The sequence below is a fragment of the Perissodus microlepis genome, chromosome 13 (genome assembly GCF_051167445.1).
Source record: "Perissodus microlepis isolate ML-2025 ecotype Zambia chromosome 13, ASM5116744v1, whole genome shotgun sequence".
NCBI classification, from domain to species: domain Eukaryota; kingdom Metazoa; phylum Chordata; class Actinopteri; order Cichliformes; family Cichlidae; genus Perissodus; species Perissodus microlepis.
Genome location: NC_140473.1, coordinates 3,471,734 through 3,488,151, shown reverse-complemented (window position 1 = coordinate 3,488,151; position 16,418 = coordinate 3,471,734). Strand labels below are relative to the sequence as shown.

General features: G+C 42.3%; 1 protein-coding gene across 13 annotated transcripts in view; it reads right to left on the bottom strand.

The window, feature by feature from the left end:
- LOC146374509 (uncharacterized) overlaps positions 1-16,163 on the bottom strand; it is a 462,267-nt gene extending 446,104 nt beyond the window's left edge. For 9 of the 13 annotated variants that reach the window (XM_084948992.1, XM_084948989.1, XM_084948990.1 and 6 more), the window contains exon 1: positions 11,962-15,077. In XM_084948992.1, coding sequence (XP_084805118.1) covers positions 11,962-12,087 — 126 coding nt within the window. In that variant the 5' untranslated portion in view covers positions 12,088-15,077. The other 4 variants (XM_084949001.1, XM_084948998.1, XM_084949000.1 and 1 more) reach the window with 3 other exon arrangements.
- Between the last annotated feature and the right edge of the window lie 255 nt (positions 16,164-16,418).

The following is a 16,418-nucleotide window of genomic DNA, read 5'->3' as shown; positions in this document are numbered from 1 at the left end:
CTTTGCCAAGTGGACACATCTCAAAAAAACTTTTCTCTGGAAAAGTTCTCTGAGCTAAACTTCATTATTGTTTCAACACCCTGTGGTACTGGTGGCAGGAGGAAAAAGAGGACGCTGTAAGAGAAACAAACAGAAGTGGAGAAAGACAATGACTGTTAAGGTCCACCAAACATTTGCTCCCAAGGGTCTGTAACTTCATAATGTGGGTATGTTTAAAATAATTAATATCGTCTAACTTTTTAGGATTAGGTGTAATAATTCGTTTACAAAATAGCACTAGCAATTTAGCTTATTGACTAGACTAACTTGAAGAGTTTTCATAAACATTAAAGCTAGCATGACAGTTTACGACTTTTAGACAGTGTATAACTGTTAAAGAGAAGTTGGCTACCCTGGAAGTAAAAGTGAAATTTATTGTTATTTGCTAACATCCTAGCTGGATACAAAGTTTAACCACCAAAACTTTTGTAAGTCAGTCAGATCATTTTTCCTTCAGAGCTTCTCTGCCTCAGAGAAATGTCATGTACAATATTATCCAGACAAGATGGAAGATTTGATCCTCACCATCTAAGGTACATTAAATACAGTGCTCTAAGTCCTGATACTACTACGTGGCAGCTGTTAGCTACAGAATCCAAGGCTGGGGAAGGTTATTTGGAGGTAAACCCACACAGCTTGGGCTTGCTAAGTGGCACAATTATCGTGCTTACACAGGGCTTACATCCATAGCACACACCTGGCACAATTGCCTTGGTGTCCATTAGTGTAAACCAACCTTTGGAAATGCATACAAAGCCCCAAACACCCCTTCATGAAAAATAAGAGGAGCGATTTAAGTTTGAGGTTGATATACAGCAGGTACCTTCAAAGGCCGTAAAAGAAGAGGGTTTTTTTTGTCTGTATGTACCCACACGTGTGAGTATGCAAATTTGCAGTCAAGCACATACACGACACGATCATTTAGAAGCAAACGCTACCATCTCATGAACTCCATATGCACACACCCCCTCCCAAATCCACACACACATTAGAAAAACCCAGCCACTTAGTCTTTTTTAAGCCCCTGTTTAAACTACCCATCTGACCAGGTAGCTGTTTATTTTCTCTTAATTATTTTCTTCATTTTTTTCCTCCCATGGATCAGAAAATAAAAAATGTATAATTGGACTCCCCAAGCTCTCGTTATCCAGTCACACATATTTCATAGTGAAATAAAAACGGTTGAGTAATGAACGCTGGAATTTGACCCCTACACTGTTGGGGCCAGGCAAAGGTCAGGGAAATTAATTTTGCCCACTCTTGCAGGAGAAAGATGGAGAAAAGGAATAGGAAATGGAGAGAAGCTGAAAGGTTATAAAAACAATAAGACATCCTGTGTAACTTGAACCTTTCAAACTGTGCTATTCAAAGCTGATGAGTTACTTCCACAATTCAAAACCTCGCATGTCCCTCGTTTACTGTCGTGCACGCATCATGAAACGTGAACTTGTACCCTTGCAGATCTGACCGTGTACATCCTTTCTGTTCTCTCCCTCTAAATTTAATCTACCTCTAAAAGAGCGGTTAAGTGTATGTGTGTGTGTGTGTGTGTGTGTTTGCGTGAAGCACCTCGAGCGCTGCTGTCATCCTTTTGAGAACAAAAGCACTGAGCATTACAAGCCGGTCCAAGCCGAGTTCTGCCCTGTTATTTATGGAAAACATGGAGTGTATGGATTAAACAGATGATGCCAAGACGAACAACAACAATATATAAAAAAAAAGAATGATTCATTTCCCAAACCATGGAAAAGGGCCAAAGGACAAACAAATCAATGGCAGTTTGTATGATATCTGGCCCCGAGCACTGACAGGCCCTGGAGTGTTTGGCATGAATGTAAATGTGAAAAGTGAAGTTTTCTTTATATGTAGTGAGTCAGGCCAAAGCTGGTATCTATATATATTTATATATATGTAGATATACTATTTTGTCCTGATTAAAGCTCATCAGTACGTGCATCTGAGGCAGCAGCAGGAGTAGTGTTCTAAATACATACATTTTCCTCATTTTGGCGGAACAGATTAAGCAGGAGAAGCGATGCTGATGATTGAGACAACAGCGAGATCCATCAAATTAGAAAGCAGCCAAAACAATAAAATAATGCACTGGATAAATGATGTCATACTGTAAGAAAAAAAATCTATGGCTTATTGTCTGGGCAGAGGGCCAATTCACATCGCTACACTGGTTATGCAAAGCGGCGGGGACGCTTGGAAACGTGAGGTAGTCGTTGGTGGAGCAACAGCGAGAGCGTCTCGCTGCCATTTTCCCGATGTAAATTTTAAAGACGTGTGTTTACGTTGTTAAAACGACCACATGTGAGGGGAGATGGAGGAAGACGAGAGGCGGAGGGAGGAAGGAGCGGCGGAGAGAGACGAGCCCTGGCCGGCTGCCACTCATCTGGGCACCTTCTCTAAGTAAGGCAGAAAATCAAACACGCCAGGAAAGATTTAAAGGAGGAAAAGAGAGCAAGGCAAAAGGAGACAGAGAGAGAGAGAGAGAGAGAAAAAAGGAGAAAAATGATTTTTCTTATAAATAGCAGGGCTTGCCAGAAGGCAGAGGAAATGAGAGCAAGTGAGTGCTGGAAAAGAAGGGCTTGAGCTTGACACGGGGCTTAAAATTGAGAGGGGGCGGAAAGAAGGGACCTACTGCGCGAAAATGTCTCCAACCAAAGCAAGGATTAGTGTTCCAACCTCCTCCACCGCAAAGATCCGCCAGTACAACTAATCACCTTCACAGCTCCTCTCTGTCTCCCTCTTCCCTCCATCCCTTTTTTTCACTTTTTTCATTCCCCTCTTCTTCTCTCTTTTCCCTCCACTCTCCTCTGCTCTTTAAAGTATCATTTTGCCCTTCTTGCCGTCATTATGGCTAAAATTAAAGCAGAGTGTGTTGTGGCGAGCACGATTAGCCGCCGCAGCCTAACTGGGCGCAATGAGGTGCTCTAGGTTTTCTTTGGAGGGGGGGTTGTTGTTGTTGTTTTGTGGGTTTTTTGGAGTGCGCTGCATTACCGGGTTCAGGAACATGCCGCAAACTTCAAAAGGCATCTACATATATGATGACAAGGGATGTCGCAGATAAACCTCCCCGCTCTCCATCCTCTCAGCGTCAAATCCCCCTCTGTCACTCTATCCCCTCGCTCTTTGATCCACCCTCCTCCTTTCCCACCTTCTCCACCTGTCAGTCCGTCCTTCCCCTCCTTCCCCCTCTTCTCCATCTATCCATCTGTCCATCTCTTCTCCTTCCCTAAGAGAGCTCCTCATCACAAAGATGGCGGCGACAACAAGAACGCCGGTGCGTAAACATAAACAAGTCAAATTGATCACACAGAAGATGAGCCAGGCGGCGGATATTTAAGGGGGTTTGTGATAGAGAAGGGTGCTGTGTGTGTGTGTGTGTGTGTGTGTGTGAAAGACAGAACAGACAAGAGCGATTAAGCTCCTTTCTCTCTTTTCCTCTTGTAGAAAGATTGGAGGGGACGGTTGGTGGAGGGGTGGGGGTACAGTTGCAGATCCAGAAAAGAGCCACTTCATAAGCAGATGCCTGGCATGCGATTGCAGCCGGGGGAGTGTGCGTGTGTGTGTGTGTGAATTCATTCTCCTCTATAAATACACGCCGCGTCTCTGTATAGGTGCGAGCGCAAAATGTAATTAGGCAGCGAGGCAGAAGAGCGAGCTGCCTTTTCCTCAATGTTTGCATATTTTGTCCACAAATAATGTACTACAAAGGCGAAGAGAGGAGAAATCTCTCCTGAATATTCATTTACAAAATAACGGTTTGCTGATAAGGCCGAGGCATGTGATAATCAATTAGCTAAATGTTCTACAAAAACCTGGCAAGAAGGGGGAGGTTTTTAAAAAAAGAGGAGGAAAAAAGGCAATAAAAATAAATATGCACGCGCATGTTAGTGATGTTGCGAAATGACGAGTTCAGCAGAAGTCTAAATATCGTACGGCATTAGCCTAGATAAAATATCGCCCCCCCAAAAAAGAGGGAGCAGGGTGTGTGTTTCTAATGAGTTAGTTTGTTTCCAGCATTCAGACAATATAAAGGAGCTTGTTTAACATGGAGGGAGCCTAAACGCACCTGCTGTTTCCCGTGCGGTGCACACGGGATTAGGGATCTTACAGGAGACTGTGTGTCTGTGTGTGTGTGGCAGTCAGGACCAGACCTGGTGTCGTTTTCACAAGTACGCCTGTTTTTGTGTCGTTTTTTTGGTTTTCAGGCTCACAGCGATGGAGAAACGTGTAGCATTTCAGCAATGTGCTGCGAGGCCTTTGCGAACATGCTGAAGGAAAGTTCAGCATGTTCGCTGAAGGAAAGTTCACTTTCCTTCAGCATGTTCACAAAGGCCTCGCAGCACATTTCCGGGGTGACGTCTGCAACGTTTTAGCTGTATAAAAATACAAATGGAATTATATAAAAGTTTTAAATCCATTTATTTATTCAGAGACGAGTGCTTCCGTGTGTTTGCTACAATTCCCTGTTGAGATCGACTGCGATCGAGAGCAGTGTTCTAAGTGCTCTACACTACAACATATTTCTCACATATTTTAAAATACAGTTTTCGTCTGTAGAGCACATTATTTACCTGGCAACCACCCCTAGAACAGGGGCATGTCCAGAGGGGAGGTATGGGTGGTCCCACAGTGGACCCAGTTCCAGTTGACTATAGTTCTCAACCTCAGTTGATAAGTGCATGGACAAAAGGTGGATGGTAACCTGATTTATTAATATTCAAGGACATTACTCGAGTAGATAAAACTACAGCGTTGGTGTTCCCTTGTTGCAGGAGAGTCCTAGGATCAAACCCAGGTAAGGCCTTTCTCTGAAGAGTTTGCAGGTTTTCTATAGGAGCTCTGGTTTCTCCTGTGATTGTTGGGTTAACACTGCCTATGTGAGCTCGAGGAACTCTTGTGTACTAAACCCTTATATGCTATACTTTATGCTGCTTTCTTTTCCTGCTCTAATATATTTTACACCACTACATCTATGCCCCACTTTGCATTTAATCATTACTTATTCTAAATCTCTGGCTCTGTTCCACAGTGTGTCTTTTGTCCTGTCTTCCTCCCCTCACTCCCAAACTGTTATGGCGGATTGCTGCCCCTCCCTGAGTCTGGTTCTTCCGGATGTTTCTCCTGTTAACCCTTTAAGACCTACCATAGAACCAAGTCCGCTAGAGCTTATCTTTACATTTTTACATGCTGTAGTGCCATTTTTGAGAGCATTTCAAGTTGCTATACATCAATACAACCATTATAGGCCAAATTTTAATAATATGTATGCATTAAGTCCATAGTAACTACATAAATTGCCAAAAAGTGCAATAAACTACAAAAAAATTGAAAATTGTTTGTTTTATTTACATATATTTCTAGTTAGAGACATTTATGTAAATACAAAAAAGTTGCACAAAATAGTTTCCAACAACAGGAAATTTCTTTTGAGTGTCTTCATAGTTTTATTTTTGAAATACACCAATTTTTATATATTTATATAATTTGCAAAAAAAACACAAAAAAAACAGCATGTGCATCAAAATAAACTATTTCCAGCAGTTCAATTTGAGTTCTAAGCATCCCAGAAACTATTCAGAGTCAAACATGAATTTTAAAAACACCAGTATAGGCTTATAAGGCCCTGAAGGTAAAAAACTACGTTTTCCGTGAAAATGCCGTCACTTCTGGTTTTGGCCAGGTAATGGCGGACATGCGATAGTTCGCGCTGACGTCTATTCCAACGCAGGAAGTGTTACAAACAGCTGATCAGATCGGCAAAGCGTGTTTCTGGAATATTATGTTTTTGTTTCTGCAAACGCTTTTTATGCAATTTTTGCAAAGCTATATGTGGAAGGAAACCGTTGTAAGTACAACTCCTCCGGTTTCATATGCAAAAAAAATTATAGCGCTAGCTTATGTGGTTCCGGTTCTACAGGGATTTAAAAATAGTTATGCAAAACGGAAGTGACCCCTCCGACCGGCTTTAAAGGGTTAAACGGGAGTTTTTCTTTCCCACTGTTGCTCATATGGGGTCGTCCAATTTTGGGGGTTTTCTTGGAATCATCACATTAAAATTGACTGAATTGATATTTAGTATCCAGTTATTGTTCTTTGTATGCCATGCCATTTAAAAAATGTTGCATATTTTGAAATATCAATGTACTTATATGTGAAATAAGATCATCTCCGCCTGAAACATTAAAGTGATAAATACATATAATAATAAATCATTAATCGTGATCTGATGATATAATATGTATACTCCTTTTATTTTAAGCATGATAAGTACATTGTGAGCTTTTGTACTCTTGCTTAAGTATGTTTAGACTTTCACTGAAGCCACGTTGCAAATCAGTGTTTCAATACAAAATTCTTACTTTTCATGTAATGCATCTGAGCCTGAAGGGCTGCACATGAGTATGAAACATACCTACATGTTTTCTAAGCCAGTTTTTACACTGTATCACCGTATTTACTTTTTAAAAATCAAATATTCTTTTTCACCTGGTTTCACCTGATTTCAAAGTTCTGGAAACACTCGTGATATAGAATTACAAATTAATATGCATGTTTTTGGACTATGGGTGGAAGCCAACATTTACACACGAGCTTAAACAATGAACCTCGTTGCTGTTAGATGACACCGCTGCTCTACCGTGGTGCCAAGCGCCCCTCTCCTGGTTTCTGTACAGTCTTTTTCAGCTGAGATGATAAAACAATGAAGACACAGTTGTGCACAGAAGACGACAAACAGGGATCCTGCAAACACAGACGCAACTCAATTCTCCTCGGTCCCCGCCGCCTCACCTACTGGCCCCTGAGCGGCTCCACTGGGGGTTAAACACCTTGCTAAAGAGTACCTCACTGCTGGTAATAAGGAAGACAAGAGCTGAAGCAGCGACATTAGAGCGGCGCGTCTAGTCCCAAATGCCACGTGAAATAAATGTTATTTTGCATTTTCTTATGCAATTAATCATTTATCATTTAGTTGATTTTCTGTCTGTTGACTAATCAATTATTCAGCTCTTTCACACCCAGATCTCTGTATCACATCAGATGTAATTGAATTCTACAGGCAGTACTGCAACATTATGTATTACAGTGCAGTGCTACTGCATGTAAAACCAATTAAAATACAAGCGATTAGACTGTTCTCTATTAATAACCGCTAACAAACACTGGTGTTAGATATAACAGTCCCTTTTAATGTGAACAATAAGTGTCAGCTCCTCCAGGCCCAGAGCCCTTGCTGCTGTGCAGGGCATGTCGTCCTCTACTGACCGCACAGTGAATTACAGCTGACCCTGCCTCCTGGAGCCAACCTGGCAGGGAACAAAGAGGCAGCGCTGTGCCAAAGAGGCCTATCACTCTCTCCTCTAGAGGGGAGGTAGAAGGGGGGCGCCTCCAGGAGAGGAAGAAGAAGGAGGAGGGGGTGTGCAGGGTTAAGGGAGTACTGCCATACTGGAGTAATGCAGCTGTGGACTCCCACCGAATCAGGGGCAAACTGTTTCAGGAGGAGGCTGGGGTACTGGGTACTGGCGGTGGTGGCTGCTGGCACCGACGGGGTGGGCTGGTAAGACATCTGTCATCCTATCATCAATGCTGTCACATCATAGAACAAATGGGCTGTGGGATTTTTACAGCCCCCCAAAAACAGGGAATGGCAAAAAAAGGTGTCAGTTAGCATGTGATCTATCGCTGCTCTTTTGTGCCTTTTTCAATAAACGTCGGCCACCGCGCTTCACCCCATCAAAGGCGGCGGGGAAACAGTTAGTAAGCGAGAGACAGAATGCAAATATGACAAAATCAAAACGAGCTTGGGATCAGGACAAAGTGCCACACGTGCTTGGCTGAGGGCCCAAACCACGTTTCGGGGTCTGAAGCGAGAGTAAGAAGAAGGGAAGAGCGTCATGCTTAATCCCCCCGTTTACCCCACCACCATCCCTGCTCTTTTTTTATTTCTTTAAAGTGGGGCTGCCGTACCTACGCCTCGACTGTGAAGAAGTTTATCCATGTGGCGCCCACGTGACAAGGCGGCCAGCTTTGTTGCCAAGAGAGCGAGGCAGAGCTTTGAGTGACGGTGCACCCAGCCACCTATACCCCCTCAGCGAAACTCTTCCCTGTGCACTGGCTTCGGGCTTGGCTGTGAAAGGAGGCAGCAGCGGTTGTAGTAGTAATGGTGGCGGCGATGGTGGTGGAGGGGGGGATAATTCTGACATCATGTTGCCCTCTTTTGGTCAGCACTTGCAACTGCACCCCACTGTCCTTTCACCTCAAAGGCAGCTCGTCTTCCTCACGATGCAGCGACACGATGAGATAAGAGCAAGGGAGGTCTAATTTATGGAACAGCCAGTGTGACGAAAAATCGTGGACATTGAACCCTTTTTTAAAAAAAATTAGACAATCTAAAGAATTTACCTAAGTCCAAGCTGGGTCAGATCTCTGCGAAAGAGCAAAAAAAATTTCAACCCATCGAATGTGTTTTCCCTCCATGATTATCATGCAGCTTCTCACATCTAACAGCTCCACATTTTCATACTTGTGAGTCAAGCCTGGATTAGAAATTTTTTTATTTTTATTTTTATTTTTTGGCAGTATCCTGTCTACCAGCTTTGAGAATCAACAAGGCCAGAGTTTGGTTTCCGTCCTCATCTTTCTCTCACGTTTCCTCTCTTTAACCAGGTAAAACACTAAAAGATAAAAAAAAAAAAAATTTAAATAAAAAATTAAGAAGCAGCAAGATGGAGTACAAACCAAAAAAACCTGCATGCGAGCATAAACTGGGATTAGTGTGAGTTTGAAAAAAGGCGACTAAAAACGAAGAAGCAATAAATCAAAAGGCGAGATGGTGGAGGTTTTTCTCTCTTTAAAATTGACAGGAATTACTCACAAGGTCTGCGCATTGTTTGCGGTGTAAAAATGACATGTTTAAGTGGATCTTTAGAAGACTGTGAGGATGCAAGACATATATAGGTGTGTATGTATTCGAGGAGGAGCAAGTCTCAAAGTGAGATTTGTGTGCAGGAGCGCGCAGTGACGGCCTCTCGGCGAGAACAAAAACCACAGATGGAATAAAATGTGAGACCTACTTCAATACTGATATTCTTTGTGTTAATTGTTTCAGGAATGTTGGAAAAGTAATAAATTAAAAGTTTAATTTAAACAGTACTTGTTCGATAGCTTTAAAAAAAAATTTAAAACAGAAGGAAAGGGTTCAAACACAGAGAAAGTTCACATCCAGCTAGGAGTGACTGCACCGGCCGGTGTCAGAGGTTACTTGAGGAGAAAACAAGCGCGAGTAGATAAGCGAGCTTAATCGCTGAGCACGGAGTGGCTTTTAAGTGTAAGTGATGCTGAGTGTGGATTGAGGGTTGAGCCTAGCGTTGTGCTGTCAAGAGCGCAGCACGCTGGTAGCGCCAGTCGCCAGGCAGAGCTCCAAGCCATTTCCCCTAGATGCATCTCGACTGAATCAATAGGACCCTCACAGCATATCATTAGACGTAAGTATTATAATTACTTGTGTTATTAATTTTGCCTTAATACCAGGGATGATATGATATGTAATTCAACCCTGTTGAGGAAGGAGAAAATAAGATAATCACAAATGCATCTCTTATGAAAATCAATGCTGAAATGGATATTCCAATAAAGCCAAACCACTGCCCCTGTGTGTTTTTTTTTTTCTTCTCCATGCATATCAGCCAATCATTTTACGCATTCGTGTGGAAAAAAATATATAAATATGTCCGACATATTTCACACGGGCCACCCCTGTCCGAGGCAAAACAATATGGATTTGTGTTGCCTCGCAAACAATTTTAATAAAAAGCTATTGATTGGGGATCGAGCGGGTAGCCTGTGGGCGCTGAGCACCAGACCCCAGTGGGTCCAGATCATTAATGTCCTCAACTGCTGGCTTCACTGGCGCAAATTTGTTCAATAAGGGTCTGGCACGCATGCTTCGGGGGTTTGATTTTGATACAGACACGTCAAGCTGTTTGCCCCCCCCCCAGCACAGGCCACAAAACTAAATACAAAAAAACCTGAAGGAAGCCTGTTTTCTTTTTTTTCTGTGTGAATATCACAAAAAAAATCTAAATGGTGCACATGACTTCAAAAATAAATACGTTTTAACACGCTCACTCCTGCTCAGCTGAAGTGCTCGCTGCAAACATTGCCTGCGTCTCCAGAGAGAGAGACACGGCGCACGGCAATCCACACCATGCAGCGCGTCATCAGGCATCCTCCTGACAGACGGGGTAAAAAGTGTAAAACACACTCTCACATCCTCTGCTGTGTGCCACCTAAATGTATGCAGCCACAATATGTACATCCAAGCAAGAAGCATGTGCGCGCACACACACTCATTTGCACATACACTCGCGTATACTTTTGTTGAGCAGGTATCAAAGCCTCGGTGTGGCGAGACAGTTTTAATTACCAGGTACTTTCCTTATGCTTATGATTTCAATTTCTCTCTGCAAAGCTGGTAATGATATTCAAAAAGCCTGCTGGCAACTCCGACTCCTTCTTCTCCCCCTGTCTTTCCTTCCCACTAAAATGTGAATACCCTAGTTTATGGGCTTATTTGTCCTCCAGTCACTTTCTAAAATCTTTATTCTGTCGAACATGTCTTTTCTTTCTTTCTTTCTTTCTTTTTTTAATGTGAGCCTCACTGGAAGGAATGGCAATAAAGGTTTTTTAGGGGGGGGGAAGAGAGGAGCGGAGTAGGGAATGGGGTAGGGTTGGGTGGGAGGGGGATCAATGTAGAATGTATTATCCTGCACTACTGAGACCTACTTCAATAATAAAAGAATTGATCCTTTAAAGTGAAGCTTTATTCCGGGCCTGGCATAGTGAAGGAGGATGGTCCATTCCAACACTGCACAGGCCAGATGGAGACTCACAGCAGGCAATTTCACCACCCACCCAAAGTTTTTCACATTGTATTTTAAATCTGTGTTAGAATCAGTTGCAAAATCACAGAGGAATTCTTGCTGAAATGCATGCATTATAGAGAAGCATGTCCAATAACGCAGCATATGTTATAACATATTCTGCTGGTGGTACTCCGGCAAAGCCAAGCTCAAAAGAGCTTTTTTTGGAGGCTTGAGGGATTAATACATAGGATAACTTAATCTAATATTTTATAGCTTGTTAGTCATAGAATCTCATTAATGTCTACATTAATCTACAGTGATTTCATAAATTTAATTTATAACGCTCTGACGTCTCAGTCATCATCAATAAAAACCCTAACCCTTTTTTAAAAATTGTTTACGGTTAGGGTTGGGGTTACCACACATGATAACTTAGGGACAAGCAACCTCCCCGGGGTTAGGGTTCAACATTTTTTTTTTGCAGCTATCAGTTAAAAAGGCAAATTTTCAAAAACTACAAGATGGCACATTTTGGCATTATTGTTTTCGACATTTTCTTAAAAAAGGCAAACCAAACCATAACTCTAACCCTGAATATGTCGATGGCAAACTGCTGGATGATGATAACAGGTATAAATATCGTGCTGTCAAAACAGGAGCTGGACACATCAGATCCCAGCAGTGCTTCTGTACACAGCCGCCAGTCGTAAAGCGCCAGCAGTAATCAAACATGAGGGGTGTATATGTAACAAGCACACTTCACAGTATGCCTTAACAAGCACACTCCACACGCTAATCAGCTCAAGTGGACTTGCATCCATGGCTTTGGTTTCCACCCGGCTCAGATGATGAAACTATCTGGATGGTATCAACAGACATCACCGATTCGCGCAAAGGTTCGTCGTGGTGCAGCTGGGAGGGATGATGCCTGTGGTGCCCGGTGATTAAAACAAAGCGTTGGATGCAAAGAGAGGGTCAGAACTAATCAGAGAGAAATAACACACATACACAGGGCGTGCTTTTTCTCAGCAATCTTAAATGCTACCTGCATCGATTCTCCCGCAGGCCTCCAAAGACTTCTCTTCTTGCAGGACAGACGAATCGACACAGCGTCACACTGGGAGCTCCGCAGTATCCACAACTGCGCGGCAGCAAAGGCCACAAACAGCATTGTGAAGTTCACCTGACCACTCAGCAGTTATGGGACTGATCTCCCCTTGGCAAGAAGGAGGCCTTACAGGAAGGAGTTACCACTCTGGAACAGCAGCCAGCAACAACCACCTCTCCCTAAAGAGCTGTGGATTATACAAGGGGTGGGGGGGGCTTCACCTCCTAATAGCCTTCAACAGCACAGTGGTGGAGCAAAATGGACAATTTAGAATACCTGGAGTCCCTATTCACAAGGACTTCAGAAGGGCTAGTTACACTCCAATGTAGAAAGAAAGAAAGAAACCCAGCAAAATTGTACCTGTGTGTCCTTAAGTGCATAAAGACATTTGGCTTGAATCTTTAAATCTGCAGGGACTTCTACCAAAGACAGCCGTCTGACGGACTGCTTTACTGCCCGATATGTCAACTACATCAGCAAGGACCGTGAGGCTCCACAGAGGGTGGTGCATTGCTCAGCACATCATTGGGTGCAAGCTGCGCAAGTCTGCGAGAGCCGTAAACCCAGCAGTGCCTCAAGAGGTCCCCGAGAGTCATAAAGGACACAACACAACAGCCTGTTGTTCCTTTATACACCACGCAGTAGCAGACCGAGGAACAGCTTTCTTTCACAAGCAATAAGACTACTGGATTAACACAAGTGCGATCCAGCCTCTGTGCACTGCCATTTTTATATGTAGTATGTATTTGTTCTTACAACTTAAAATACTGAACCTCTTAATATCAACAAATATTATTATTAGCAACTCATCTATATTCAGGGTTTGATTAACTTTTACTTGTTTTTATAGATTTTAACAGAAATAAGCTAACATGTATGCGGCTTTGCTGATGTGTGACATTTTTTAGTTTCTTATCATTTTGTCAACCTAACTCTAATCCTACACTTATTTTACTTTATTAATTATTTCTTATTTTCCAAGAATCATGCACAAAAATACTGATTTTATAATAGAGAAAATGAATTTTAGCAGATTTAGCTACTAACTAATTTGCATACACAATCCCTGAGCAGGTATTCACAGTATTAGAGTAATATAATAAAATAAAAACACACAGCTTAAAATGCCAAAAATCACATGCACTGTGAAACCATTACACACACCCCGATTCAATAACCACACTATGCAAACACTACATACACACAGTATAGAAATCGGCATCATTTTTAAGCATTTAATCATTGTTATTATTATTTATGTATTACTATGGAACCTCCCAGCCTTAATATTTCACAATTATGTGAAAAGAAAAATTATACTGATGTGTAACTAAAGTGTCACCAGTGAGCTCAACGTGACTTCTTTCAATGTCTTTTTTTCCCCTTCTAATGAATATGATGATATCATAATATACAAAACGAAAAGCAGCAAGTCCTCCTGTGTGACAGGCTGCAAACAGCACTGATGTTGCTCGTCATAGCACGGATGGGTGAAACAACTGACACCGATAACTGAGCCTTAGAAACGATGCGCTGCTGTTTCAGCGCCTGTGCAGCGGCTTGAAGCCTGACAAACAAAAATATTTCCAACACTAAAAACAAATTTTTTAAAGTTAGAAGGGTAAAATTCAGATCTGGAAACCTGATCTACAGACTTGTATTCCTTTTGCACCAGGGCGCACAGCGTGAAAAGTAATAACAAATTGCACATTAAGTCACATAAAATATCTGGTTTTTGCAGCCTTAATTAAAAAATATGTATATATTAAAACTTCCCTAACAACACACACACATACACACACAAACGGTGAACCCAAATTCCACCCATAGATTGGTGGTGGTGAGGGTGCGTTTGTGAAGAGACGGGACAGATGCCCGCCTCCTGTAATCCCATCAACTCATGTCAGACAGCAGTCTGGATACAAGCCTATCTGTGAGGCCTGTAATCCACGGGCTAAGACTTCACACGCAGCACTTATCGGTCCACACACGCAGACACACACTCTTACGAGATATTTGGGGGAGAAAAGTGATAGTAGATGGGTCCCCCACTCAGTTTGTGTGTGGGAAAGGAGAATCTGCATGTAAGCAAGGTTAAAAACATCTTTTAAGATTCCAAATCCTGTAAAATAATCACAAGTAAATGGATCAGATGAGCTTTAAAAACTAGTTGAAATGGATCTTAAAATACAAACAGAAAAGCAAACAAAAAAAAGATTTTTACTGAGGATGGGAAAAAAGAACAGAAATTTGATTACACTGTGAACAAAATCTATCTGGCTTTGATGGAACTGAGAGTGCCGAGCGTGTTGGTGCTGACATATTACATGCAGAATAATAAAATAAAGAAAAGATGCTTTGTATAATTTGTACATTAGAATCTGACTAGTGGAAGAAAAAGAAGAAGCAAAGAAAAAAACAAGTCTTGAGATAGGAACGAGAATAAAAGCCACAAACACTCCCACTGCGCTTAAAAATCGCAGAATATGCTATTCAGATAAAAAAAAACATTACACATTCATTCAAACGGTGCTCAAAAAGGACAAAAACACAAGATAATCTACAAGCGGGCATGCACAAATTCCGTAATGCCGTCAACACAGTTTTTTTCTTTTTTCTTTTTTTTTGCTGTCAACCCATTCAATCAATCAGCGGTCCAGAGAACAATATGTTCCATTATCATTCAGATACATGCAAAACGCCACGGAGAGAGAGAGAGGAGGGAGAGAGGGGGGGAAAAAAGAAGAAGAACGAGAGAGATAAAAAAGGCAAGTCGGACAAGGCACCCCTGCTCATGTCTTCCTTCAAAGAGAGGGAGAGGGAGGGAGGGAGAGAGAGAGAGAGAGAGAGAGAGAGAGACTCAGGGTGCAGGACCCACACGGTGTAGTTCCAGCCAATTGCGTTCCAGAGAAGTGACCATGGCCAGTGATAAACAAAGCACCATAGATCATTCTTCTCCCAGACGGAGCCCGGCGCTGGAGGCAGCGGAAGGGAGAGAGCGGTCAGACAGACAAGAGAGCAAGACAGAGAGAGAGGAGACAGAGAAGACCACAGAGAGCTCACCGCCTATATTGCCCCTCTGCTATCCTCAGATGCTACATTTTGACGCCCTTTTTTTTTTTGCAACTGGAATGCCATTAAAGCCGGCCGTGTCGCACGCCTGCAGAATTTGTCTCTGTGACAAGAAGGAGAGAGCGAGCCAAGAGAGAAAGACAGAGAAAGAGGGAGGGAAGCTGCTTCTGCTGCTGCTTCCTTCTCCCACTGCCACTGTGCCGATGCATCATATTTAAAAAAGAAAGAGAAAAAAAGCAACAACAGCCTTAAATTGTTCCCACTTCCCTAAGAGAACTGAAAAAAGGGCATTCAAACACTTACCCACTCCCAGATACAAGACTCAGAGTCAGTGTTCATTTGAGCCCAATGTGCGTCAAAACAGAAACCTCAGATATTCCTCAAAAAAAACCAAAAAAAAAAAAACAGACGTGCAAAGAGGAGCAGTGAGGTTCTCCCTCTTTTGTTTGTGAGCTTGCCTGCCTAGGTTTCTCTATTTGCATCAGCCGGCTTTTTTTTTTACAGCTTTGAAGCAGGTGGATGACAAAAACATCAATCTCTCCAGGCACATTGTGTGGCATGCACGCTTTGACACACTCCCCTCACCAGCTCTATACTGTATAATCACACTTTCCCATTCTCTGCTCGCAGCACCGCAAATGAATACGGGACTCAAAAGGAAACCGAAGGACAAGTGCGCATTGTCGGGGAGCACTTCTGTAGTAATCATGTTGTCATTGGATTAGAATAGGAATTTGCTGGATCTCTAGAGTTTCATTTGCCATATGTTGAGGTGATTTTACTGGTTGCTGTTTAAGGGGAGACACTGGTGGATTTAATATACGGAGAAAAGTGTTCTTTAAGAGCCCCCTACAGAATTATTTGTGTTTTTATGGATGGAAAATGGACTGATTCCTATATAGTGCTTTTCTTCTCTACTTGAGCACTCAACGTACTTTATACAACACGCCTCATTCACCAATACAAACACTTTCTTCTATGCCTTAATGGTTTCTAACTAACATTCACACACATTCACACTTCACATCGAAGAGCAACTTGGGATTCAGTGTCTTGCCCAAGGATACTTTGGCTAATGGTACGGTTGGTGGTCGGAGCAGTCAACCACCAACCGTAAGATTAGCAGATGACCTGCTTTACTTCCTGAGCCATTCTGTAAAAACACAAACCTGCTAAAGAGTAATGGTAAGGTGGTGTCAAATTTAAGGAAAACCAAATTTAAATGGTGGCTCAAGCTTGACCTTAAAGTTCCATTAACTTTACAGAAAATGATCAACATCTCTGCTTTTAGTGGTAAATACACTACCAGTCAAAAGTTTGGA